This window comes from Mesoplodon densirostris, chromosome 13 (genome assembly GCF_025265405.1).
Source record: "Mesoplodon densirostris isolate mMesDen1 chromosome 13, mMesDen1 primary haplotype, whole genome shotgun sequence".
Lineage (NCBI taxonomy): Eukaryota > Metazoa > Chordata > Mammalia > Artiodactyla > Ziphiidae > Mesoplodon > Mesoplodon densirostris.
This window is the reverse complement of record NC_082673.1, coordinates 51,831,305-51,857,294: the sequence shown is the minus strand read 5'-3', so window position 1 is coordinate 51,857,294 and position 25,990 is coordinate 51,831,305. Positions and strand designations below refer to the sequence as shown.

Genomic DNA, 25,990 nt, shown 5'->3' with positions numbered 1-25,990 from the left:
TAGGGCTATTTTCATGAAGCAGTGCTTTGTTAAGAACAGAATCATGAATAACAAAGTCAAAAAAGCTTTCTGGAAAGTTTTATTTTTCTGTTATCTTTTTGTGGTAATCCCAAATGATCATTTCCTAATTTTTATATGCCTGACTGGGATCTATGAAACAACAGAAGTACAATTCCCCATCCAAAGAATAAAAGCATCAGACATACTGAAAGGCTCTGATTAAATTGTTTTATATTTTCAGGAACCAGAGTGACTGTACACTCTTTTATTGATTAGATGGTAATCTGGTAAAACTTTTATAGAATTTTTACTGATTTATGGCTTTCCATGTTTTTTAGGGCAACATTCCACCAAATCATAGCTTTGCAAAAGATGTAGTGCCATATATAGCGCTTTAGTATGACAGTGGCTTCGTTTTAAAACCAGAATCAAGCTGAATGTAGCTTTCTAAAGCTAAAATTTATGCTTTATGTATAGTTGTAAAACACCAATATCCTAGTGTCCTATTATTGTTAAGAGTGACTATAATACTCTCGTTGAAAAGTAAATTTATATATTGAATGGTGAAACTTCAGGTTGTAGTAGAAGTGAAAAAAAAGTAAAAAAAGAAAACTTGGCTTTTTGATTAAAGCTTTATGGAACAGAATTTGTATTTCATCAGAATGACTATCTAGGACCCTTTCCTGGTATTGAAAGCATGGTGTCTTAACCTAAAGGAAGCAAGTGGAATTGTTAGATTTTTTTTGTTGTTGTTATCTATTTAACTAGTGTAACCTCAACTAGGTATAATGCATTAATATGAAATACTTCTGACATACATAATCTTTTTAAAAAAATGGAACTTATACAAAAAGATCACATGCTGCTAGACAGAATGTTGAAATGACTGGTGTGTAATATTTTTTAAAACCTTCATTTTTGGTCAGCATACATTTCCTTTAATAATTTCTCCATTTCCAGTAGGATTTCCAGCCAGTATAAAGTTTTACAGTTTCAGTCATTCTGGATTCCAAGTCATTTAAGAGGAAAATGGAAATGCACAGTTTACTTAAGAAATTTAATTTTCGTCTTCTGTAACATCTAAGTCTTCATCCTCTTCATCATCTTCTATTTGTTGATCCTTTCTTAGTCGACAGGTGGATACCTGTTAAAAGTTAAAACATTTTAAATAATACTAACTAAAAAAATATTTTTACATGCTTGGTATCTTTATAATACGCCCTGATAGAGAAGTACACGTAGAACAAATATTTCAGAAAAATGTCCATAAGTAGTAATTTTTAGTAATGAAAATTCCCTATGAATTATTGTATTTTAAGGTTTGAAAACAGATGCAAAAAATTTTCATTCATGTTATTTTTTGAAGAAAAATGTGAAATTAGCCATTTGATTCCAGTTGGGTACCAGTACTTCAATAACCGACTTTCAGAGAAAAGTATAGTCTCCGTATATTATAAATGTCAAAAAATATTTTAAGTTAAACAGTTCTTAGGTCAAAAAAACAGGTATCTGAATGAGAGTCATTAAAGGGATGGCAAAAACACAAGGATATTTCAACTAGGCAACTGAAATATTAAACTTTAAAAGTAGTGTGATTTAAATGTAATGAGTTGAGAATCTGAATTCACTACTTGGCTTTAAGTCCTGACTGTTGCCACTTGGGTCGTCCTGCTTCAAACTTTTCTGAGGGTGATTATACCTCCCAGGGGACATTTGGCAATGTTCTGCTTCAGAGAGTAGTATGTTACAGATGATATAAGAATTAAGAGCCCGAACCTAGTGCAGTCTTCTGTTATTTTACATAAGAGGGTAAGAGAGGGTAAGAGAGGGTAAGTTATTCGAAGTCCTGTGACTTAAGGGAAACATTTTTTTTTTTTTTTTGCGGTATGCGGGCCTCTCACTGTTGTGGCCTCCCCCGTTGCGGAGCACAGGCTCCGGACGCGCAGGCTCCGGACGCGCAGGCTCAGCGGCCATGGCTCACGGGCCCAGCCGCTCCGCGGCATATGGGATCCTCCCAGACCGGGGCACGAACCCGTATCCCCTGCATCGGCAGGCGGACTCTCAACCACTTGCGCCACCAGGGAGGCCCAGGGAAACATTTTTAATACTGAACAATTCCAAAGGCAGTAGCTCACCTCACATTCCTTTAAATTATGGTTTCTAGCTCACCTGTCCTGTTCCAGATACACACTTAGCTGACAGTGATCTCTGAAGAGGTGACTTTGAATTTGCTCTTACGATATCTAAACGGGATGAATAATCTGGTGGATACAGAGAATTTCGGAAAACCTGTTGCAATGATAAAACGTTATAAAGTGATACTAAACAATGGAAATCTAGAAAATCATGTTAAGTTCCCCTTAGTTTATCATGTTAAGTTCCCCTTAGCTTAGAATTTTTTTAAGCAACTCCCCTCGAGGCCCACACTGGGGACAAAGTTTCATTTATTTATTGTAAATTTAAAACGAAAATTAAAAAAAAAATTTAAGTTGGAAAGATGTAAGCTAAAAAATTCTACTGAACCACCTAAGATGATGACGGGCCCTGAAACAATCACTTAAGAGCTTTTGCTGGTGAAACGTGAAAAGTTCCTACATTCAGAGTATGCAAGCCAGTGGGAAGACTAAGTCACACCTTTGATTCTTTCTGTTCTGCTTATCCTCAACTCTTTATCAGTTTAAATTCACTGGTGGCTTTCACAGTACATCACAAGAGTAGATGGAGCCACTCTAATTTATGGATTATAATCTCACTAGGATCTGGAATGCCATCGCTTGTCGGTTCTTTTTCCTTAAAGCAGTAGTTCCAAATCTTACTGTGGTCTTAAGCTTCCCTACCTGTAGCTTTTCCACCATTTCTGTAACATAAACAAGGCAAGTCTGTCAGATGTGAATTTCTTCATATTCCCTCTTTTTTTCCCTCAACTCTTCACCCTATCCTTTTCCTTTTTTAAAGCAAATGTCATTCTGATTCTCTCCAAGGTGCACTTTCCCTTTAGCGAAACTTCAACAAACAAAAGCTCTCTTTCTCCAGTTTTCCTCCCCCACAAACAAGCAAGATCCGTTTAAAAAAAAATTACTTCAAGGTATAACTTTACTGTTTAAAAAACTTCTCAAACATTCTACTTCATTTGTCAACGAACGACAATTAGGCTTTCCCCTTCCACTGAAATTGGTCTTGCTGTCAGTCACCAAAGGTGTCTTTTTGTCCTCAGCTGACCTTGTCCTGAAGCTGCTTTTCCATGCATGCCGTCACTAAACTCATCATGTGCTACCTGCTCTGTTTCTTCACATCCCCTTTTCTACGGCATATACCTGAAATATTTTTAAAGGGTTTCCCTTAGGCCACGTTACCTTTTTTGACACCTTTCTCTGAAAGATATTAGTGTTTAATGGCTACCCTTCCACCAATTCTCTGCAGACTCTTCTGATAGCCATATTGATGCTCCCCAGTACCTTCTGTTCTAGACCAACACTGTCCAATAGAATTTTCTGAGATGATGGAAATGCTTGCTGTTCTGTGCTGTCCAAAAAGGCCACATATGGCTACTGAGCCTTGGAAATGTTTACGTGACGGACAAACTGAATTTTTAAGTATAATTTAATCTTAAATAGCCACATATGCCTAATGGCTACTATACTGGACAGTGTAGCTCTGGATTCACCTTTACAGTGAAAGACATTACCAAAACCTTAGACCAAGCTAGAAGCCTGGGCATTCTCCCTAAATTTCTCACCTGAGGTAGTTCTATTTAAATTTATTGACTCTATACATCTTTAGCTTACTTAGAATTAGCATACTACAGACCAAAATATGATTTCTCTACTAGAAAACTCTGGCTCCTGACTATTGAGAGTCTAAATGCCTTAGGTGACATTCAAGGCTTACAATCACCCAAACCTACCCATTATACTTCACTTGTAGCATATATACCTATATGCAGAACATGTAATACTATTGTGACTTTGCAGTGCTGGTTCCTCAGCCTGGAATTTCAGAGCACTTACTCATCCTTCAGGAGCCAAGTCAAATGCCATCTTTTTTCTGTTTTCCCCTGTTCTCTAGTCAGTAGCTCCTGTTGTTTATACCCTCAGTACAGCTTTTATCTCACTGTTTTGTAATTACATGTCTGTTTCTACAACTAGTTTTAAGTTCCTCTAGAGCAAGAAGCCTTGTTTTATCTTTGCAGTTCCTTCCAGCTTAAGACAGTAGCCTGGTAAATGAATGATGTTAACATGAACTTAATCTGGGTGTTTTGAGAAAAAATGACCCAAACTAGGGGATGTCTCTACACATTTCTTTAAACCTTAAAGAAGTGCAGGACACAAAAGGAATCAAGGGATGAAACTTAATGCAAGAGGTATGACTTGGTTTAAGGGCAATTCAGGCATGCTAGTAATTAGGTTATTGAACAGTTTACTGAGGACCCAATTATATTTTGGTGCCAGACATCCTGGTATGATATCAAAACTGGACGACTCAATCCACTGGTATTTGGAAGAAATATATTTTTGTTAGAACAACATTCCTTTTTTAGCTTTTCTAGCAAAGATAAAAGTGGGAAATGGAAGATAATTTACAACCCTTGGGGTAAAAGTCTAAACCAGCTGAATATTAGTCTCCTACTGCAAAACAACAGATTTACAGGAATATTAATTTATTGGCAATAATGCATTTCCAATATGGTCCAAGATCTCTTCTAGGAGTGAGTCTCAAGATCTGAATATGCTCTGAACTGAATGTACAGAGGTGATCTTTCGAAGGGGAATATGGGCCTGACAGTACTTTTTATGTGAAGAACACATCAGGTAAGATGGTTTCTGATAACTAGATGCAAAAAATTAGCTGCTGCCTGAATAAGTCAGTACTGCTATCTAAGAAGAACAGCATCTTATTTCTCTGTTCCTCTCTGCATATTTTCTCTACTTGTTTCCAAGAAACTTGTATTAAAATGGTCCTTCCTCATCTTGGTAGCTGTTTGATGTAATTTTACTTTGACTTGTCCCACACAACTTTCCCCAGACTGCTCTCTTCTCCTTTCCACAATTTCTGTATGGCAGCGTAGTGATAGCTTAGGCCTATAGTTCATTACATCTCAGGACCTTTGTATATCTATCTATCTGAGCTCTCTGCCTGAAAGCTGTTGCCAAGTATCCTACTTATCCCTCAAACTTCTGATTAAGAAGTCATTCTTTGATTCTCTAGACTATTTAGAATCCTCCATCACATACACTTGGAGCACACTATATTTTTTTCTTTATTTTTTTCTTTCTATATTTTTTTCTTCACATTATAAAACATAAATAGTTACACAGTATATTTTTTAAATGTCTGAACTCCTTTTAAGTTTCTGCTTTTTGACAACTTGGACCAATTCTTATAATGCTAAATCCTTGGCACTTAGAATGGTGTCTGGCATATAACAGGTGCTAAATAAACAGTTGATGCATGTACTTTTTATGAGGTAAGCACTATAAGTATCTCTATTTTACAGATGAGGAAGCTGAAGCATGAAAAAGTTAACTTGCTCAATACTGCCCCATTAGAAAAAATGGGGAAGTTCATACTCAAAAACTAATCTACCACACAGCCCTGAGATCTTGAATTTTTTTAAATGAATCCTACAAGCTACCTAGCTAGCTGATGAAGAACAGTGGTAAGAGAAGTGGTAAAGGAAGTGGTGTGACAAAAAAGACATCTAGGACCTCTGGAATGAGAAGGAAAATCTTGGGGTCCAAAGGGCTTGAAGGAACTTTTAGTGACTTTAGTGACAAGTGTATTGGGTCAAGGGTATTAGAAAAAGGAGAATGAAAATACTTGTAAAGGAAACTTAAGTCTGGTAGGAAAAGCGAGGGATCAATTTTGAACCTGCCACTCAATGTAGTGTTGTTTCTTGTAGGAAATGGTTGATGTCACTCATCAAGAACCATGCTTCTGGCGGTATAGATAAGATAAAAATACAATGTCTATAGTCAAACTTCTGGGTTTGGCTCCCAGCTTTGTTACTTACTAGCTATGGGATCCTCTGGGAGGTTCCTTAACCTCACCATGCCTCAGTTTTCTCATCCACAGAAGTGAGGATAATAAATACTTTTATTAAAGTTGATGGTAGGGTTAAAATAATACAATGAAAATGCATAGATGAGTAGCTGGTTCAAAGTAATCACTATATAAACATTTGCTACTTTTACAAATTACAGATAAAAGCTTGATCTTTTTTAAAAAATAGTATATAAAAAGGAGTAAAAATTTAGAAACCTTAGCTTTAGTATTTGGAGGGAATAGACACTTAAGCCATCTATTAACAAACAGTAATAGAAATACGATCATGTATGCTTAACTGAGGTAAAACTGAGATCAGATTTTGGCACTGGAAAATGTATATACACATACTAAAACATGTACTTTTCTTCATTTTGGCCAAGCTATAATCTGGTTTTACTGAATTCAAGTTTCTTGGAACCAGTAGAGTAGTGGGAAGTGAAGGTCCAGGGGATCTCTTTATAGATACTTTAGTTAAAAAAAAAATGGAATCTTCAAAATTACGAAATGACAGACACTGTCAAATTCTATCACTTATTAATACAAAATTCTGGTTATATCTTGAGAGTATGTGCCCTTTTTCACTTCTACTGTAGACAGAGTATATCTATTTCAGCAAAAATACTTTGCCTTTTTTTCCCCTTTTGGAAGGTAATATTGTAGGACATTAACTCTTCAGGTGAGCTTGCTGAAACCAGGCTTTGATATTTAATTGCTCTAATGTTAGCTGGCCAGCAAGATTTATTTGCATTTAACTATCAGTACAAAGCAAACCTACATTTATTTCATAGCTTACTGATTCAGTCCTACAAAACTAGTTAGAAGCCAGATTCTGCTATTTACTAGCTAAGTGGCCAAGGGCAAGTTAAGTTACTTAAAACCTCTACACCTGTTTCTTTAGTTGTAAAACGAGAATGATAACAGTACCTACATCACAGGAGTGAGAGAGAAAATGCATGTCAAGCTTTGGGTGTTGTGGCATAAACACTCAAATGTTAGCTCAAATCAATAAATGCTATTTTTAGTACATGTGACATATCACTAGTCAAAATGATACATTATTTCATGTAATGGCTTTATTTCTATGTTTTACTAGATATTAATCCTTGGATTAATCCTTGGAACTCTACCATGGTTAATTTGAACAGTTAAAAAATAAATAGAAATAAATAGAAAGTCATACAGGTTCAGCTGTTTGGAACTGCATACAATAACATCTAAACCATGTAGTGTTCTAATTTATTTTTACCCAAACTAATGCTTTCTTTTAAACATTTCCATATCAATAGAAGAACTGAGCTTAGATGGACATAGTCTTACCTCTATATCTTCTTCTTCATCAATCTTTTGTATATTTTGGTAGGCAGCAGTGTAGACCTCTAAAGCTTTGCCATGAAATAACATTTCGATAGTGATAAATTCTGAAAATATAGTCTAAAAAAACAAGGATTTGAATTTAAACAATCATATAAACTGCTTCACGAATTTAGTAAATTTATTCCTTACTATATAGTCTTGGCATTTTATGAGACACAGAGGTATCTGTTTTTCCACAGGGCAGATGAAGTACAAAAGATAACTGGAATAAAAATAGTTGCAAAGACCTTCTGCAGCAAAACTTTCAAATGACACAAAATATTTCCTATCTTATTATTTACTTCCCTTTTTTAGTCGGTTCTTCTATTAGATATTCATGATTTTAAAAAAGATTTGACTAAAATGTATGTCATTATGTACTCTTGTTGCTCAGTGCCTATAAGTATTAGCTAAAGCAGTTTAATTCTGAAGCTGTTTTTTTTTTTAGCAACTCCAACTGATGTTTAAAAGAATGTTTTTTAGGCAAGAATTCTATCCCATCATATTTATATGATACTTGTATTCTCTAACCACAAAGGGATTACTTGGTAATAATGATATTCCTACTACTGATAATAGCACCATACATTTGCATAGAGCTTTCAAGTTTACAAATATATGACTTGTCCAGTGTTCTCACAGCTGTAATGTTAAGACTTGGATCTGATTCTTCAAAGTTATAGCTCTTGCTCATTGTACTGTCGCTGGAATCAACTATTTCCTTTGCAAATAAACTACAGGTAAACTCTATGAGCATGATGATGACAACTTACGGTAGGGAAGGCCATGAGCAAAGAGAATGAATAAAGACGTGCATGTTGATCTAAGCAGAGGTGAGATAATCGGTAGGTAGGGAAAGTATACAAGCCAGACAAGTTTTCAGTAAGATAGGATCTATCCTTTTGTTATCTTGTCCCTTATCAAAATAAAAAATCAGCATTAATGTAAAGAGAAGTGGGCAGAATAAGAATAGGACAGAAAATACTGAAGTATTGTCCTTTAAGGGGCAATATAGATGAGATGGGTTAGGCTAGAAGGCAAGAGTCAAATACTCATTTTCCTTCATTTCTGCTCTCCTGTGTTAACCACCCAGATAGGAGTGGTCCTGCACCTTGGAAAGTGGCCATACAGATATCCCTTAGTGTCCTGTGATTTTTTTCCCCTCTCCATCTCCATTCTTAAGGATTAGAAAAATATTTAAGGGAGAACTAACAGGCTTCTGATTGCTACTCAGTGGAAATAGATCTGTAGTTGAAAGTAACCCTTCTGAGCTGCCAAGCACATATGTAGGGCTAAATGCAAAGATTGGGCTCTGGGATAAATGCCTTGTAACTATAACTGATGATGACCTTTACTGTCACTTCATATAGGTCACAAAGTGCTCTGGTATACTGGACTGGCAACTGACTAATAAACAGCATTATGCCAAGGTGCAACTTTGGATTCCACACCAAGAATCTCCAGATAGGAATACCTTAGAGGTAGAATGGCTTTTGACTAGGGCTGGTACTTCTCTTGTCCGTCTTCCTAAGATAGTTGACTAGCTAGAAAGTAAGGGGTTAAGCTTAAATCACTCAAGTTAAGTTGGGTATTACTCCTGTTTTTAAATAGTTCTACAAATGAACATTCTAAATCTTTAATAGACTGGCACACTATTTAATAACTAATGAAATCCAAACATTTACAGCCTTATTACACCTAAATCTGTAGGTTTAGGCTTAATTCAAGTCTATTCCACTGTGGTAACTTTGAGGAATATGGAAAAAATTCAAAATAATTTAAAATATTTTTTTAATATTTGAATATAGTTATTAAATCCCTGATGCCAAAATCTCCGAATGTGATGTCATCTCTGAACTAACAATTTCTTAATAATAGCATATTATAGGAGTTATATTCCCCTTAGCTCATAAGCAAGCCCTGAAAATATGTTGATATGTCTGTCACTGAAGAATGATACATTATTTTGGTTTATCCATATCCTCTGATAAGAGAATCTATTACACTCTCATTTTAAAAGACAGAGCTCAACTTTGAGTCTGTTAGCGTTTTGCAGTCTCAAAATTTAGTTTCAATTAGTGATAAAAAACATTTTAAGAAGTAGCTTTAATTAGTAAATGGCTATTATTTACTACTTGGAACATGAGTGAAAAATCACTCTCAAGTTTTGTGATACTTTGGTTTAATCCTTTATGGTTTGACCTTTTATTTCTTGACAAAACATATACTATATATCTATTTAAGATGGGAAAGGCCCCGTTAACTCTTCTGTCAAAAACAGTGATGGAGAATCAGTGGCATTGCTAAGGTAGTAATCCAGACTTGGAATTTTTGACCCAAGAACCATGAAGCCTTAAGATTATCACAGAGGACAGTTATATCCCTGAGTATAGTAAAGAGGAAAAACTACCAGTTATACTTTTTCTTTCTAGCTATTGATAGAGTTTCATAAAACATGGGAAAATGGGCAGAAAGGAGAAGGATAATAGCAAGGAAGAATCAGATGACAACTGTTATAAGAAAGAACATAAACACACTGTGTTTTTAAAATAAAAAATAAAATAATTTCAGTGAGTCACCAGAGAGGTGGTGGAACTTTGAAAGATCCATTCATATTTAGAAAAAATTTTCCTCAAATAAACATAGCTTTCAATGATCTCATGTAATCTGCTAATCTGGAATGGGTCAGTATGGTCAGGGACAGAGGCATTCACGCATTACTTTTTTTCCTCATTTTCAACTTTATTTTGTGTGACTAGAAGGCCATTTGGGTATGTACTTAATTTTTACTGGTGGCGGGGGTGGGGGAGCTAATATGAACTTCTCTACCCATCGGCAAGTATTCTGCAAAGTAGGTAGCCTAGTAGTTTAAAATAGGGGCTCTGGATTAAGATAAACCTGGGTTCAAATCAAGACGGAAACAAATCTGCTGTGTAACATTAAACAGTTTGTTCTTTTCCCTTAATTTCCACATCTCAGGTTTTGCCTTAAGGATTAAATGTAATCCAAGAAAAGGTACAGTATGGTAACTGGCCTAGAGTAAGTGCTCAGCACAAGTTTGCTGTTTTTATTGCCCAAGGAGTAAACCAGCTAAATTAGAAAATGTTCCTTATCATAACATTAAAGCCTCCATCTGGTTTAATTAGAAAGCAGAATATTTAACAAAAAAGTCATAAAAGGTCTTGTTAATAATTTTGGCAAATAAAGGGGAAATGACAGCTCTCCAGAGTAGAGGCTATTTAATAAATGATGTCAGGAGAACTTTCTATCCATTTGAAAATAATAAAGTTAGACATCTACCTCATACCATGTGCAAAATACAACTGCATAAAATAAAATATTAAAAAATCATACAAATACTAGAAGAAAATATGAGCAAATAATTATATAATCTTGGGGATGAAAGCTCCTTTCTAAGCATGACACCAAGGCAGAAATCAAAAAGGAGAAGATCAATAGATCTGGCAGCAAAAATAAGACTTTAAGGTGGTAAAAACATACCATAAGCAACAAAATGGGAAAATATATTTGCAGCATATCTTCTCTTTAATATAATGGGTTAATTTTCTCAATATAAAGAATTTTTACAAATTAATAAGAAAAATGCCAACACTCAACAAAAATATAGGCTAAGGTCAAATGTGAGTAATTTACTAAAGAAAAAATGTGTCATTAAATATATGAAAAAATACTCTGCCTCAACAGTAGTAACTGTAGCAAATTAAGATGATACTGATTTTTCACCTATTAGATTGGCTATTATTAAAAATACTTCTACTCGTCATTGTTACATTGGTGTGCTCATGTAAGGTTCTGCAGAAATGTTAACTAGTTAAAGCTTTGTGGACAGAAGTTAAAAACAGCTATCCAAATTGAAAGTGTGTATGCTCTTTGAATGAGAATGTCACTTCTAGTAATTTATCCCACAAGAATAACTGGACCAGAAAAAAGGCTGATGTTTAATGATGCAATGAGATCTATAATTGCAAAAATAATCTAGATGTCCATCAATGAGGGCTGGTTAAATAAACTGATATATCCATGTAGCAAAATACTATATGAGGATGCCATAACGGACAATATGGATCTTTGTTTCCTCAGCACAAATATATGCATGATATATTAAATTTTAAAAAGATGCTACATATAGTGTGGTCCCATTTAAATAAAACTATAGTGGTAATAATATTACCTTTCTCATAGGACACTGTGAGGAGGAAATGAGTTTATCCATATAAAATGCTTAGAATGTGTGACATAGTTAATGTCTAAGAAATATTTGTTGTTGTTATTATTAGTATATTTCTTGTGTATATTTCATAGAAAGAAAGTCTGGAAGGATATAAACCAAAATGCTAACGGCTTATTTCTGAGCAGTGGAATTATTACATTTTTCTCAATAATTTTATGAAAAAAGTCATGGTGATTTCATATTTATTTATAAGAAAAATAAAGTTACTAAAAATTAAGTTTTGAAGCTATTTCTTGCTTACGTCAGCTACTTTACCAATACTGAATTCCTGTCCCTACCTGTTCCAGGAGTGACCCCTGGTCAAGATCGTTTTCGTAGGTCAGAAATTTCCTTGACACCATATAACTGATGACTTTTTCCATTACATGGGAAACAAATAGGATTGTGAGTTTTCTTCCACATTTCTATACAGCTAAGTTCATACCAGCTTTTCTCAGAAAGACAGATTCTTTGCAAGGTTCCTATCAAGTCTTTTCCTAAAAATTGTGCTACCTTACTAATTAACACTGCTGCTAAAATTCAGATGGACTTGTCAATTGAACCCCACCTCAAACACAGTTAATACAGTTATGAGCAGTGCTCACTACTGCCAATCATTTCTACCCCCAGGGAGGTTAAAGAAAGACCCAGAAGCTCTGCCTCCATCTGAAGCAGTAGCCTGATAACAGGTACAATAAGAATGTTCTTAAAAAAAAAAATGTTTTGTGTCTGCTTCTCCCAAAACATGAGCGGGATCAACAGTTTTGACTTTTCCAAGAATTTATCTCACAAACAGAAGTGTCTGTCAGACATGGTAAAATTAACATGACAATATCTGAATATTGTTTTTGTTAGAAATAAGGGGGTGGTAAAGTAACCCTTCTGATTGATTTTCGAGGCTTTTGGGTATAGGATCTGTGCATCCCTCTTTATCATAAAACATCTCAAATGAGGCCTAACTTGGAAAAGGAACAATTTGACAGTAAGGAGGAAAGACATACAGAACAGAGATTCATAACCTTAACAGACTCTGGTATTAATCTCTGGAAATCATAGTTCTGGGAGTTTGCTAGTCATGGGGGTCTGTATTAAAAGTGTACACTTTCACAGATGACATGATCTTGTATGTAGAAAATCTTGAGGAATCTGCAAAAAACTATCAGACCTAATAAATGAGTTTTGCAAGGTTGCAAGATATAAGATCAGTGCACAAAAATCAACTATTTCTGTGCACTTGCAATGAACAACTGAAATGAAATCATTTACAGTAGCATCAATAATCATAAAATACCTTGGAAAAAGTTTAAGAAAAGCGCAAAACCTACACTTTGAAAATTATAAACATTGTTGAAAGAAATTAAGGATGATTTAAATAAATGGAAAACCAGCCCATGTTCACGGATCGGAAGAATTAATCTTAAAATGGCAGTACTCCTCAAATTGACCTACAGATTTGATGCAATCCCTGTCAGTATCCCAGCTGACTTGTAGAAACTGACAAGCTGATTCTAAAATTCATACCAAATTACAACAGATCCAGAATAGCAAAAACAATCTTAAAAAGGAAAAAAATAGAACTCACACACCCTGATTTTAAAAGTTACTACAAAGCACTGTTAATTAATCAGGACACTGTGGTACTGGCATAAGGACAGACACAGATCAGTAAGAATGGGAGTTCAGAAACAAAACCACGTCAACTGATTTTCAACAAGAGTGCCTAGACTTCAATGAGAAAAGAACAGTCTCTTCAATAAATGGTGCTGGAACAACTGGGTAGTCAGTCACACGCAAAAGAATGGGGTTTAACACCTTCACTTCACATGATACACAAAAATTAAATGCATAAAAGACTTAACAATGAAAACTATAAAAGTGTTAGAAGAAAACATAGGGATAAATCTTTATAATCTCAGATTTGGCAATGGATCCTTAGGTATGACACTAAAAGCACAAGCAACAAAAGATAAATTGGACTTCATCAAAATTAAAAAGCTTTGTGCTTCAAGGGACACCATCAAGATAGTGAAAAGAACTCACAGAATGGAAGAAAATAACTGCAAAACATATCTGATAAGGGATCTGTATCCAGAATATATAAAGAACTCTTAAAATGCAATAAAAAAAGATAACCCAATTAAAAGATCTGAATAGACACTTTTTTCAAGAAAGATATACAAATGGCTGTAAGCATCAGCAGGAAAATGCAAATCAAAACCACAGTAAGATACCACTCTACACCCACTAGGACGGCTATAATGAAAAAGTCTGATGAACAAGTATTGGTGAGGATACAGAGAAATTGGAACCCTCATATACTACTGGTGGGAAAATACAATGGCACAGCCACTTTGGAAAACAATCCGGCAGTTTCTCACATAATTAAAGATAGAGTTACCATATGAACCAGCAGTTCAACAGGTAATATGGTTGAACTGAAATGAAATGTCCAAGAGAAATGAAAATATGTCTATACAAAAACTTGTCCGTGAATGTTTATATCATTAATCATAATAGCCAAAAGGTAGAAACAGTCCAAAGGTCCATCAACTGATGAAAAGATAAACATAATGTGGTTAATATCCATACAATGGAATATTATTCTACCATAAAAAGGAATAGATACTGATACATACTACACTATGGATAAACCCTGAAAGCATGCTAAGTGAAAGAAGCCAGTTACAAAAGCCATGTATTTTATGATTCCATTCATATGAAATGTATGTTCAGAATAGCCAAATCCAAAGAGACATGAGATTAGTGATGGTTGCTTAGGCTGGGGGTGAGGGCTGGGGGAGCAGGAAGGTAAAAGTTAAAGTGTACTAGGCCTCACTTTGAGATGATAAAAATTGATGATGGTTGTAAATATCTGAACACACTAAAAACCACTGAGCTGTACATTTTAAATAGGAGAATTGTATGGTATATGAATTATCTCTCCATTTTTAAAAAAGTAGGTTTTTTCCTGTCTTTTTTTTGTGTGTGTGACCACCACAAGACTTCCCTCTTCCAGGGTCATGATATAGCGGGCCAAGAGAGAAGCTTGGAAGCCCTTTTCTTCTCTGTGCACCCTCCACTATGCAGTCCCTTACTCCATGTCCTACTGCTTCAGGAAATCCCAGGTCATAGGAATTGTAGTTGGGAATTCTGCACTCACTGTCTCTGCCCGTTTTGTAATTGGTGATGCTCATGGGATTAAAAGCACCTGCAGAGTTGGCCAGCATGCAGATGGAACACTGAAGTGAGCCTGAAGATCAGACACAGATTGCCATGTGTAAAAGAGAAGTTTTCAGGCATGAAGAACAGTGGTAAAGTGAGGCATCAGGCTCACTAAAGCAGCCCTTACTTAGGTGGCAATGGATCAGACATACCCCACAAGTCTCCAATCTCATTTTTCAGATTAAAGCTAATTATTTTAATCTTACTTCCCTTCTCCCTCAATTTAAGAGAGGATGTCAGCAGTTGTAAAATGTTATGCCCTGCCCACACTCTCCTACGTCAGTAAAAGGGTTTGTCTCAGGGCAGCTCCTGAGGTGCTCTTCCTGAGTAGCAATCTACACAGCAGAGTGCAGAGTGAATTGAAAGGCTTAAATTTTTTTTTTTTTTTTAATCTTCAGGACCAAAGTAGAGACCTTTGAGCCTGTCTATCAGAAAAATCAAAGTTCTGAAATCCTATGAAACTATGATAGGAAATTAAAAAAAAATAAAAGGGCAAATTAATGTTGTTTCATGGATTGTAGAGAGGAATGATACAATTAAGTGGCAGATAATGCCTATTTTATTGATAAGAACATAACTTTTGAAAGCAGGATATTTTCTTTGTTAATAAGTTATTAAAATGACAAAAAATACTTTTCTTTAAAAGCTGTTCCAGGAAAATTTGCAGTGAGCCAAAAGGCATCCTTAGATGACTTGTTTTAAAGGACATAACATAAGTAATCCTCCAAATCTTTCCAAGATGCCTATGAGAAAGTCACTGAAGACCTTCTCAAGTCCATGATCCTGAAAGTCTACTGATGTGTTATAAGAAGTCAATTCTTGTGACACCATACCATGGTGGATGCAAGTTTATGTGGTTAGTTACTCTTAATTATTTGATATTAAGTACGTATTAGAAACTTATAAGCTATAAAAATTAGTGATAGTGTATCATAATGGAAAGCACAGATTTTTAAAATACATAATTGGTTTATAGTTCAGACTTTTGGCTATGATACTTCAGAAAAGTTACTTTATATCTCTGCTTAATTTTTTTTTTTTTTTTTACATAATATATGATAACACCACCTCACTTTCATGGGGTTGCTGTAAAGATTAAAAGATAATTTATGTAAAGTGCCTAGAGCCATACCTGATACATAAAAACATAATAAATGTCATTTTTCTATGATTAACACTATTTGTCATAACATTTGAATATCTGGCCTTTGGTTGGGAATGGAGCCCCTTTAAATACCATTGTTTCCATAAGAAAATAACATTTGATATATTTTTGTTTACATCTTTTTCACACAGACTATTTATGGACTAAAAAAATCAGTAATTTAAATTTGTCATAAATTTAAATAAAAAATAAGGTTTGAAAACATATTTTGAACCTTAACAGTTACTTTGTTACCTTTATATCCTTTATTTTCTGCTTTTCAAAGCTGTCAATAGTCTCCTCCAGATGGCGAGTTGTTCGAGCAGCATCCATTGTGGCCCTTTGTAATTCAGTTTCTGCCTACAAAAGTGTCCCCGCCAAAGTACAGGAAAAACTCAAGTCAGAATCCATTCGACTGAGTCTTTCTGTAAACGCTACCACTGCGGTACTGGCTTTTTGCCATAACAGTGTCAATCATTCAAAATATACTTTACCACATAAAATAAAATGATGATTTACTGTAAAACAATTTTCTATATTTTCTACTGCTTTCACATATTTCACTGTCTCTGCCATTTATCATAATCTCCTTTTCTCCTCACTATCTCTCTCCCCTTTAACCCTTCCTCCCCACAAATACTGAAATATTTTCAATCTTCTAGTTCTCCAAATGCATGAAATGTTTCTACTTCTGTAACATCCTAATCAGGTAGAGTAGAATATATACTACAAATATTTATTTCAGCATGGATTTTCTATTTGTATATTCTTCTTATAAGCTAACAATATTACACTATTACTACTTAGTTAATGCTTATTACAAAAAATATATATCAGCAACTAATAACTTAGATGGAAAATCTAATACTTTCCTTCAAAGTACTCATACTATCTAGATCCATGTTGTACAATCAATATGGTGGCCACTAGCAACATGTAGCTATTTACATTTAAATTAATAAAAATCAAATGTAAATTAAAAAACTGGTTACTCTAGTTGCCATTTCAAGAGCTCAATAGCCATATATATAGCTAGTGGCTACAGTGCTGTAAAGTGCAGAACATTTCCAATCTAATCATGTATTTCTCTTTAAAAAAATCATCTCTTCCTTAAGGACAACAGTTTGCCCCAAAATATTTAAAATTTTTTGTTAAACAAAAATATATTTTTAAAAACATGGCCCAATTTTCTGATTAGATTCTTCCTAATAATGTTCTGTTTCCTATGTTAGTATTATGTTTACTCAAAAGTATCACATATCATCATCTTAATATTTACTCCATAGGAAAAATTTGCAGTTGTGAATCAAAGCTTTGTGACACATAATATTATGACATTTAAGCCCTTGCTTTCTTTTTCAAGAAAATGTATAAATTGAAATAAGTAAAAAGGTTTACTATAGGGGTCCATCTCTTCACACATCACTTTATTACCCACCTGTGACTGAAATTTTTCATAAAGGAAAAAAATACATTTCAAATAGAACAATTTCTTCCAATAAATTAAAATCATATGCTATTACAGAATATCTTCTTGCAATTAGATTATACATTAATCATAACTTTATATTGATTATATACTCTTACAACTAGGTTAATTCAGATATACAATTTCAAGAAACTAAGCATTTAAAACTTATTTATATATATCTCTGTGTGTGTACGTTTGCTATATAGGGTGTAAAGTTTCCTTAAAACCATGCAAACTTTTATGCTTTTAATCATAACCAGTAATCAAAAACAATTCTCTTTATTACTGATGTTCAGATTTTTAAAAATATAACTATCACAGGATTTATTATGAAAAAATTTCTAACAGTTATGATGCATGTTAACCTTTTACTAATGAGAATATTCAAGCAGACTATTTTTCTAATACTGTTCAGTACACGTGACTTGTGAAATTCTTTACCGTGACTACTTACTTTTGACTTAACATCTTTTCCCTCCCCGTTTATTGAGTTTCATTTTAAAATCTGGAAGGGTAGGTAGAGTTGGCTAAATTAGCAAAGAGCAGGGAAGCAGAAGCCACAGCTGGGACATGGGTATCTGAACCTTCTACCATACCCCAGCAACTACGATTCATTTCTTAGTCTCAAATCCTTTTACTCGGGCATAGCCACGTGCCCAAATTCGCACAGCTATTTTTAGCAAAGTGGATACAGATTTCTGTTTCTTCCTTCTGTTGAAAATTCTTCAAAATCCTATAACATACCAATTTGGGTAGGAGATACTTTTGATTAAAATACTGTGATACAACTTTATGAATAAGGATATCAGTATATTTAATGAAATTAGTCATGAGTGCAAAATGGCTTATAAAAGAGTGAGCCAGATTGGTTTTTTCTAACTGTTGCAAGAAGCTTTTTCAGAAGCCACCAGGGGCCTTAGGGGGTCCAGGCAGAGCACTGGGATTCTTCTTTACCCCATCCTCTTATACCGGAACTACTCTTTTATTTTATATACTGAACTTTAATGTACTTCTTTTGAAGATCAGATGAATTTTAAGGGTCTATCCTGGTAAATATTCTATGATGCTATGATAGAATATCTTTATATTTATAGTGGATGCATTTATACGTAGACTGTCCTTTATTTTCTGGTTTCAGGTTGTCAAAATCCACTGGAGTTCTACACCTTTCCCACTGAGCGTGGCAATTCATCTACAGCCATAATCTATTCAGTTGCTGCTTTATCTCCCCGTGTGAACTCCTGACCTGCTTTATCTATGGTATAAGACAGCCTCCTCCACAGCAGTGTTTACAGCAAAGTACCAAAGTCAGAGGCATCTCTGTCTTAGGAAGACATTTATTTCCACATCGAGTGTCCATAGCAATACCCCTGAATCAATCTTACCACCTCCTCAAGATTCCAGATGTGACATTTTTTCTGCCCTTATGTACTCTCCCCTCCTCCAAACAAAGCAGCAAAATTTTGACCTCTGGCTTGATTCTTAAAAACTGGTGATATTCTCTAGTCTCTGCCTTAGTCCATAGTTGTCACATTTTCCAGCATTCTCTAGTTTGTCTGACTTGCTTGAAACCCAGACTCTATAATCTCCAGTTTGTAGATCCCAGCCATGTGACTGCCCATTTTTATTACAAGGTTGGGCGTATGTATTTTTGTTCCAAAGGAAGGAGGACCAGGCTGTTGGTGCAGCCCAAAAATCACTAATCAAGGGATTCCCCTCAGAAATGGAGGTGTTCTGGAACCTCAAATGTCCCCAGAGAGTCAATCCTCATGTGGTTTCTGGCAAAGGTGGGCTGTAAAAAACCTTAAGGAAGTAGGGAGGAGACATAAGGAATGGGAAAAAGAGGCAGCGGGATAAGTTAGTACTTTATATACAACTGCACCTATCCCAGTTGCTGGCAATTAGCCAGGTGCTATTTTCTTTATTTAGTTTGTTTATTTATCTATCTATTTATTTATTTATGGCTGCATTGGGTCTTCGTTGCTGCATGTGGGCTTTCTCTAGTTACGGTGAGCAGGGGCTACTCTTCCTTGTGGTGCACTGGCTTCTCATTGCAGTGGCTTCTCTTGTTGCGGAACACGGGCTCTAGGCGCGCGGGCTTCAGTAGTTGTGGCTCGTGGGCTCTATAGTGCAGGCTCAGTAGTTGTGGTGCATGGGCTTTTGCTCCGCGGCATGTGGGATCTTCCAGGACCAGGGCTCGAACCCGTGTCCCATGCACTGGCAGGCAGATTCTTAACCACTGAACCACCAGGGAAGGCCCTGTTTAGTTTTGAACAAGGCACATTCTAGTTTAACAAATAATCATTCTGAACAGAAGAACCTTGTTACAGTAGACAATCCTATTTAGATCTGTGTCCAGCTGTGGACCTCAATTATACTCTTGAATCTCCTGAGGGTCCCTGGCTGGAAGTCATAATTGTGGTTTCACATAGCTGTTGTTTTTTAAGATGAAGGGAATTTTACTGGGAAAAAAATTGTTCCTTCCTTTTCTGAAAATGCAGGGCTGAGAGGGCATTGATATATTAGGATTAATGATAGATTTTTAACTTTATAATTAGTATTTAGTCATCATTTATGTAAAAAATCTTAGAATTTTGTATTTATTCTTTATAAAAAATCTACACTTATGAGTGTTTTATATTTTGAGTATCTTGTGGAAAACAACATAAGACTGAATTAAGTTGTGTATTGTCTTTAAAATTAGCTAATTTCCATAGTGAGAATTTGTAAATGCATGTGTTTCTTTTCAAACTTTACATTCATATTCTTTGCACATTTAAAGTAGAAATGCATAATTTCCATATATATTTACTTCTGTACTGCATACCTTACAAAATATCTTTTTAAAGACCCAAATTCAAAGGATACAATAACATGTCGATCAGATGGGTTTCTCTGACGTGTTCTTTCTAACTGAGTTAACTGTTTAGCTTCTCGATTCCTTGCTGTTAATGTTGCTTTGAGGTCATCCTGCAAACAGGCATTTTTTCTTTTCGTTAATAAAAATCTCTTATTTAAGAAGTAAAATATACACTTCTCTGTTTTAAGAATGGAAGAACACTCCCTATTTGATCCAGGCATCATTACCACAGGAATTATTACCATTGCATAATCAGTGTGTGTCTTTTTGTGTGAGGCTGTGTGCATGTGTGTAGTTTAATATCCTCTCAAATAATGACACAATTTCAATGCAAAACTATATATATATTTATATATATGTATATACACACACATAAAATTTTGATTGTGGTGGTAGTTACAGATGTATACACATTTATTAAAACTCAGTGTACATTTAAAACAGGAGAATTTTATTGCATGTAAATTATACCTCAGTAAAGTTGATTTAAAAAATAGAACCTTAGGAATGTAATGTATACCCTGGTGACTAGAATTAATAATACTATACTGCATTTTGAAAGTTGCTAGGAGACTAGATCTTAAAAGTTCTCATCACAAGAAAGAAAAATTTGTAACTATGTATCATGACAGATGTTAACTAGACTTATTGTGACCATTTCATAATATATACAAACGTTAAATCGTTATGTTGTACACTTGAAACTAATATATGTCAATTATACCTCAATAAAAAAATTAAGAAAAAAACTTTGTCACATTCATTTTTAGTTTACATGTTATTGCCTGCTTTAAAACAAAAATATAAACAAATTCATTTAGTAAAATAATTTCTGTCCATATATTCTTCATGAATATAAATATTAAATATTTTAAAGTTTCCATAATAAATAAAACTGCTTTATGATGCTACAGTAGTATATAAAAATACTTCCTTATTCTCAAAGTTCTAAGAACGCTTCAGAGTGTGTAAAAAGGATGACTAAACACTACTCTGTACCTTTTATTAAAAGGACAGTTATTGGAAACCTCATATGTTTTGCCAGAATACCTAATAATAGTAGAAAAAATGAATTTACTTACTCGTTTCATTTTTACAATGGTTCCATAAGCTTTCAAAGGTTCAACTACTTTGGCTTCAAGTCTTTCAACCTATTGAAAATTATTATAAAATATAACTGAAAAGAAACATAGACATATCAAAATTTAAATTCTGAAATAAAACCTGTGCTGTCGAACCTGAACATAATTACTACACTGATTAATATTTGAAAATTTTTAAATTGTCAGTTACCTTTATAAATAAAATAACCACCAGAAACTGCTAAGACTCAGAATCTAAACTCAAATACATTAAAAACTGTTAAGCTGTGCAGCAGCAATAAAAGCTTTTGGTAAGTTTTAAGACACCTCAAATTTTATTACAGCTACCACTTTCAGAGTGTTTAATACTTGGATGGATACTTTACATACATTATATACGAAATGTAAAATCCCAACCTTCCAGATAAGAAAATCAAAGCTGAAAAATATAGCATATTGGAAACATTTAAAACAACACAATCCTCAAAAGCAAAAAAGCCTACAGACCACTTAGAGAACAAGATAAATAGTGTTTCTGAGCTGTTATACTGTATGGTTGATCTCTCTTTTATTTAGTATTAAACAGTTTTTCTTAAACATTACAATATTTATCAGATTTTGAGTAATTTCTCCTTTTACTAATAGCACTAGTGGAAGGCACTAAAGAAACAGATTTTTTTTTAAAGGCAAGTATACAACTATAGCATAAGAAAAATAACTCCTGGACATTAAAATTTTCTTTTTCAGGATAGCTAATACAAGATGACATGTATTTAATTGTTTAAAATGAACATGTATTACTTTTGTAGCAGGAAAAAGGCTTTTTTTTTGATGATACAGGTTTATATAATCAGTGAGTGTATATCACTTCATATTCATTTTTGTTTAGTTTCCATAAACAGAATGTATATGAATGTTTCATTTTAAAAAATTTTAGGAAAATGGAGAAGATCAAGTTCTCATTGAGCATTTAATATTAGGAATCCTAAAATCAAATCCATGAATACTCAGGATTATTTATTCCATTTCAAATAATCCATACACTGATTATTCAGTGTAAAGATTAGCCAAGTCTTTTTTTCTGTTCTCCTTTTTGTAGCCTACCTTTTTTTGTTCATTGTTCTTTAGCACCTCCACCATTTGGTAAGCAAGTGAAATAAAAAGAACAAATGTAAATCAATTCAGTTTGCTATTTGATAAATAGCATAAAGGTTTTCTAGAAAGGGGCACTGAAATTATTGGCTAACGTAGGGTTCTAGTATTATCTGTGAGTATAAACTACTTTTGAAACATTAAGTTCCCAGTTACACATACCTGAGAGTTGCTTGTTTATTACAGAATAAATATCATATGACAAGAACGAAACATTTTCCCCCAAAGTACCCCGAAAAGTAATTACTACTCAAATTTCTGTATGATTAGCAGTTATAGGTTCAAAGATCATTATCTTCTTTTTGATTTTGAGGGTTTTTTGATAATTGAAATTTCTGTTTTAGGCTTTTAAAAAGGAAGAAAAGCACTGATGAGAAAAGTACATAAGAAGCAATGCAGCCCTAACTGGGCAACTTCCGACAAGTTAAAAGTTAAAGTGAAAATTTCTGACCTGTATCTTGAATCCTGAAGTAAATATAAGTGAAAGTGCTGAAGAGGTATTAAAGTAAATGGGCTTTAACAATTTAAACAATTACACCACCACCTTCTTCCCTCCCCCCACCCCAAAGCAAAAAAACCCCAAACAAACCCACAAAAAACAAACAACTCCACAAAATTTCACTACTGGTTTGTATGCATAATACCATGGTGACTAGAATGAATAATACTGTACTCCGCCCCCCCCCCCCCCCCGCCTTTCAACGAAACATTGGTCAACTTTCCAGAGCACGGAAGCAGCAACAAAAATCTTTTGTTCATTTACTACTTATTCACTCACATTACCACTTCCAACATCTTCCATCTCCATATATACTTTAAAATATACCTACCTGCACACAAGACACAAATCATGCTCCTTTTCTTCCCTGGGGTACTATGTTTACTACGCCCTGCAAATAGCCACCCCATGGCCCAAAGTTGGCAAGTAAGGTGGGGAAATTCAGTACTTCAAGACACCCTAGAGTTTAGTTTGAAAACGGTAAAATCACAGGGAGCGTCCCTTTAATAGACTTACACAATGTTACCGACATGAAAAGGTACGTTTATCATCAAGAGCGTGTTCGCCACTGCAGTTAGGTAGATTACAAGTCTTCAGGGCTCCTCCGTCCACTACGTCAGGGCTCATTCATAACATGACGGTGTGACTTCACTCCATACCTCTGCTTGTCGATAATCCTGAAGTTTGGCAAACTCGTCAGCAAAGGTTTTCAGGCCCTGCTTTAACTTCGGGGTCTCTGTAGAGGCATACACGTTGACTTCATTCACCAGGAGGTCTGCTTTGTCTCGCAGTCTGGCAGTTTTCCGCACATAAGCAGCAAAGATTTGGCACAGCTCTCCAAAGTGCTTCTCCACATTTGTGACAGCATCTTGCAGTTGTCTGGTTTGAATATCCCTAGAGAAAAAGGTGACACAAAAAGCAAGTCATTCTCATTTGAGACGAGATGGCTTCATCTTCACGTTAATTTGATTACGCCAACATTCCCGGGGTATTCTGCAGCTTCGACGGCGCAAACCTTCAAAGATCCCACCATCTCCCAAGGCCGATCCTCCTCCTCTAGGTCCCCATTCGGGGCCTGGCTTCCACATCCCACAGTGCAGGCGCACGAAGAGGCCTGGCTCCGGCCGGCGGCGCCGCTGCGGGGTGGCGGCTCCCGGAGCAGCTCCGCGCTGCGCTGCCCGGGCGCCCGGCTTCCACCCGGCGTCTGCACCACCCGCGGCAGTGCAGAGGCCGGCGCCTGGGGAGCGTGAGGGCCGGCCACCGGGGCTCGCCGCAGCCCAGGGAGGTAGGCCCCAGAGCGCGGCGGCGACTGTCCAGCCCCCGGCTCCGCGCCGCCCACGGAGGAAGGCTCCACTTCCCCACCCGAGCCCTCGTGTGTGGAGGCCCTGGGCAGCTGCGGCCCCGGGGCTGTTACCGGTTTTCCAAGCTGCGCCTCAACATCTTGCCTTGCGCACGGTCGGAGACCCGGGGCTGGGGCCCAACGACAGGGGCTCCGAAACGCCCGGGCGTGCGCGGGGGCGCGAGAGGCCGAGAGCCCGCCCAGCGCGCCGCCGCGGCGGCCCCGGCGTTTCCACGGCAACGCGGCGCGCGCCCGCGCGGTCGACGCCGGCGTCCCGGAGCGCGGCAAGGGCTCCGGCAGGGCGAGGGTGCGGAAGCGAGAGAGGTGCCCTGGCGCCCACCCGCGCCCACCGGCCGGCGCGTCCACCTGCGCGCTCCTGCCCGCGCGAGCGTCTGGAACGCGGCGGAAGGCTGGGGGCTGCCGGGCCTCTCCGCGTCTTGCGGCGCCCCGCCACCAAATTCCCGCCTCCGTCCCTACATGCTGGACTGTGAGCAAAGCAGGAGAAAAGCGGGTCAAACGGTAATGAGGAGGGAGGGAAAACTGGAGGCCAGTGAGGCCAGTCTCTGCTTATGCGACGCTGAGTCTTAGAAACTGTGCTCATCGTCCACTTCTCTGTGTTGAAGCCGAACTTGTGGGCTCTTGGAAGGAGCAGTGCTTTCCGCCTTATTCATTTATTCAGCTTTTCACTTATTCAGCAAATATTTACCGAGTTCCCATTTTGTGGAAAAAATAATGTTCGACACTGGGAATAATACAAAGATAAGAATCCCCTCCCCGCCAGTAACCTTCCCGGCCTTGAAGGGCCTTAGAGTTTGATGAGGAGACACTTAAACCTTTGCGATATAACCCGAGATAAATAACAAACAAAACCCCCTATCCTTGGCCTTCGCTTCTGCTGCTCTTCCAAGTAAACACCATCAGGACTAAATCTAGGCTTTATTTCTTTCAAGAACCCTCCCGTGACAACTTGCACCCTTCCCTCTTCCAGACAGCGTTAGGGCCCCCTTCCAAAGTCGTGTATTCTGTTGATTTTGTACTGTGTCCTGTCCCATAGTCTAGACTTTTGAGCTCTTGGAGGCAGAGGCAATGTAATCTTGGCCTTGTATTCCTCAGCACTTGGTGCTGATAAAAGTTTGTTTTGGACAAACGGATGTCCCCAGTCCTATGTTACCTCTCTTACAGAACTTTTATTCTCTCATGTTACAGTGTATGCCTCTCTTCTCCCCTTGCATTCATTCAGGAAGTTATCCATTGACTGCCTGGTGTGTTCCAGATGTTATGTCCAGCTCTGAGCATGGAGTGGTAACTTAAAACCAGAATAGTCTTTGCTCTTACAGAGCCCACTTGGAGGGATAGGCACTAATCAAACAAATATTGATACATGTAAGATTGTAACTGAGTTGTGTGCTATTGTATCAGTTTTTGCTGTGTAGCAAACTACCACAAAACCTAGTGGCTTACAGCAATGCTTTAGCAAACTCAGGATTCCGTGAGTGAGCTGGGTGGTTTTTCTACTTTGGGTCTGCTCAGCTGGGCTCTTTCATACATTCCTGGTCAGCTGGCGGGTCTGCTGGTGGCTGGATGATCTAGGA

General features: G+C 36.4%; 1 protein-coding gene across 2 annotated transcripts; it reads right to left on the bottom strand.

The window, feature by feature from the left end:
• Positions 1-56: 56 nt before the first annotated feature.
• Positions 57-24,590, bottom strand: CIBAR1 (CBY1 interacting BAR domain containing 1). Of its 2 annotated transcripts, XM_060116585.1 has the most exons (9): positions 24,474-24,590; positions 23,719-23,953; positions 21,409-21,477; positions 20,335-20,436; positions 17,434-17,439; positions 16,251-16,355; positions 7,363-7,476; positions 2,170-2,289; positions 57-1,144 (listed from the first exon to the last, which is right to left on the bottom strand). In XM_060116585.1, the coding sequence occupies exons 1-9, from the start codon at positions 24,497-24,499 to the stop codon at positions 1,058-1,060; spliced, it is 864 nt and encodes a 287-aa protein (XP_059972568.1). In that variant the 5' UTR covers positions 24,500-24,590; the 3' UTR covers positions 57-1,057. The 2 variants fall into 2 exon arrangements, with proteins under 2 accessions (XP_059972568.1, XP_059972567.1); XM_060116584.1 differs by lacking the exons at positions 17,434-17,439; positions 20,335-20,436.
• Between the last annotated feature and the right edge of the window lie 1,400 nt (positions 24,591-25,990).

What these genes read in the sequence shown, in the direction of transcription:
- CIBAR1 (XM_060116585.1), bottom strand. Translation starts at nt 24,499, where the DNA reads ATGTTGAGGCGCAGCTTGGAAAACCG. An exon ending in CCATTGTAAAAATGAAACGA is followed by an intron (nt 20,437 to 21,408) that starts GTAAGTAAATTC and finishes GCCTGTTTGCAG; the next exon opens with GATGACCTCAAAGCAACATT. An exon ending in ATGAAGAAGAAGATATAGAG is followed by an intron (nt 2,290 to 7,362) that starts GTAAGACTATGT and finishes TCATTGCAACAG; the next exon opens with GTTTTCCGAAATTCTCTGTA.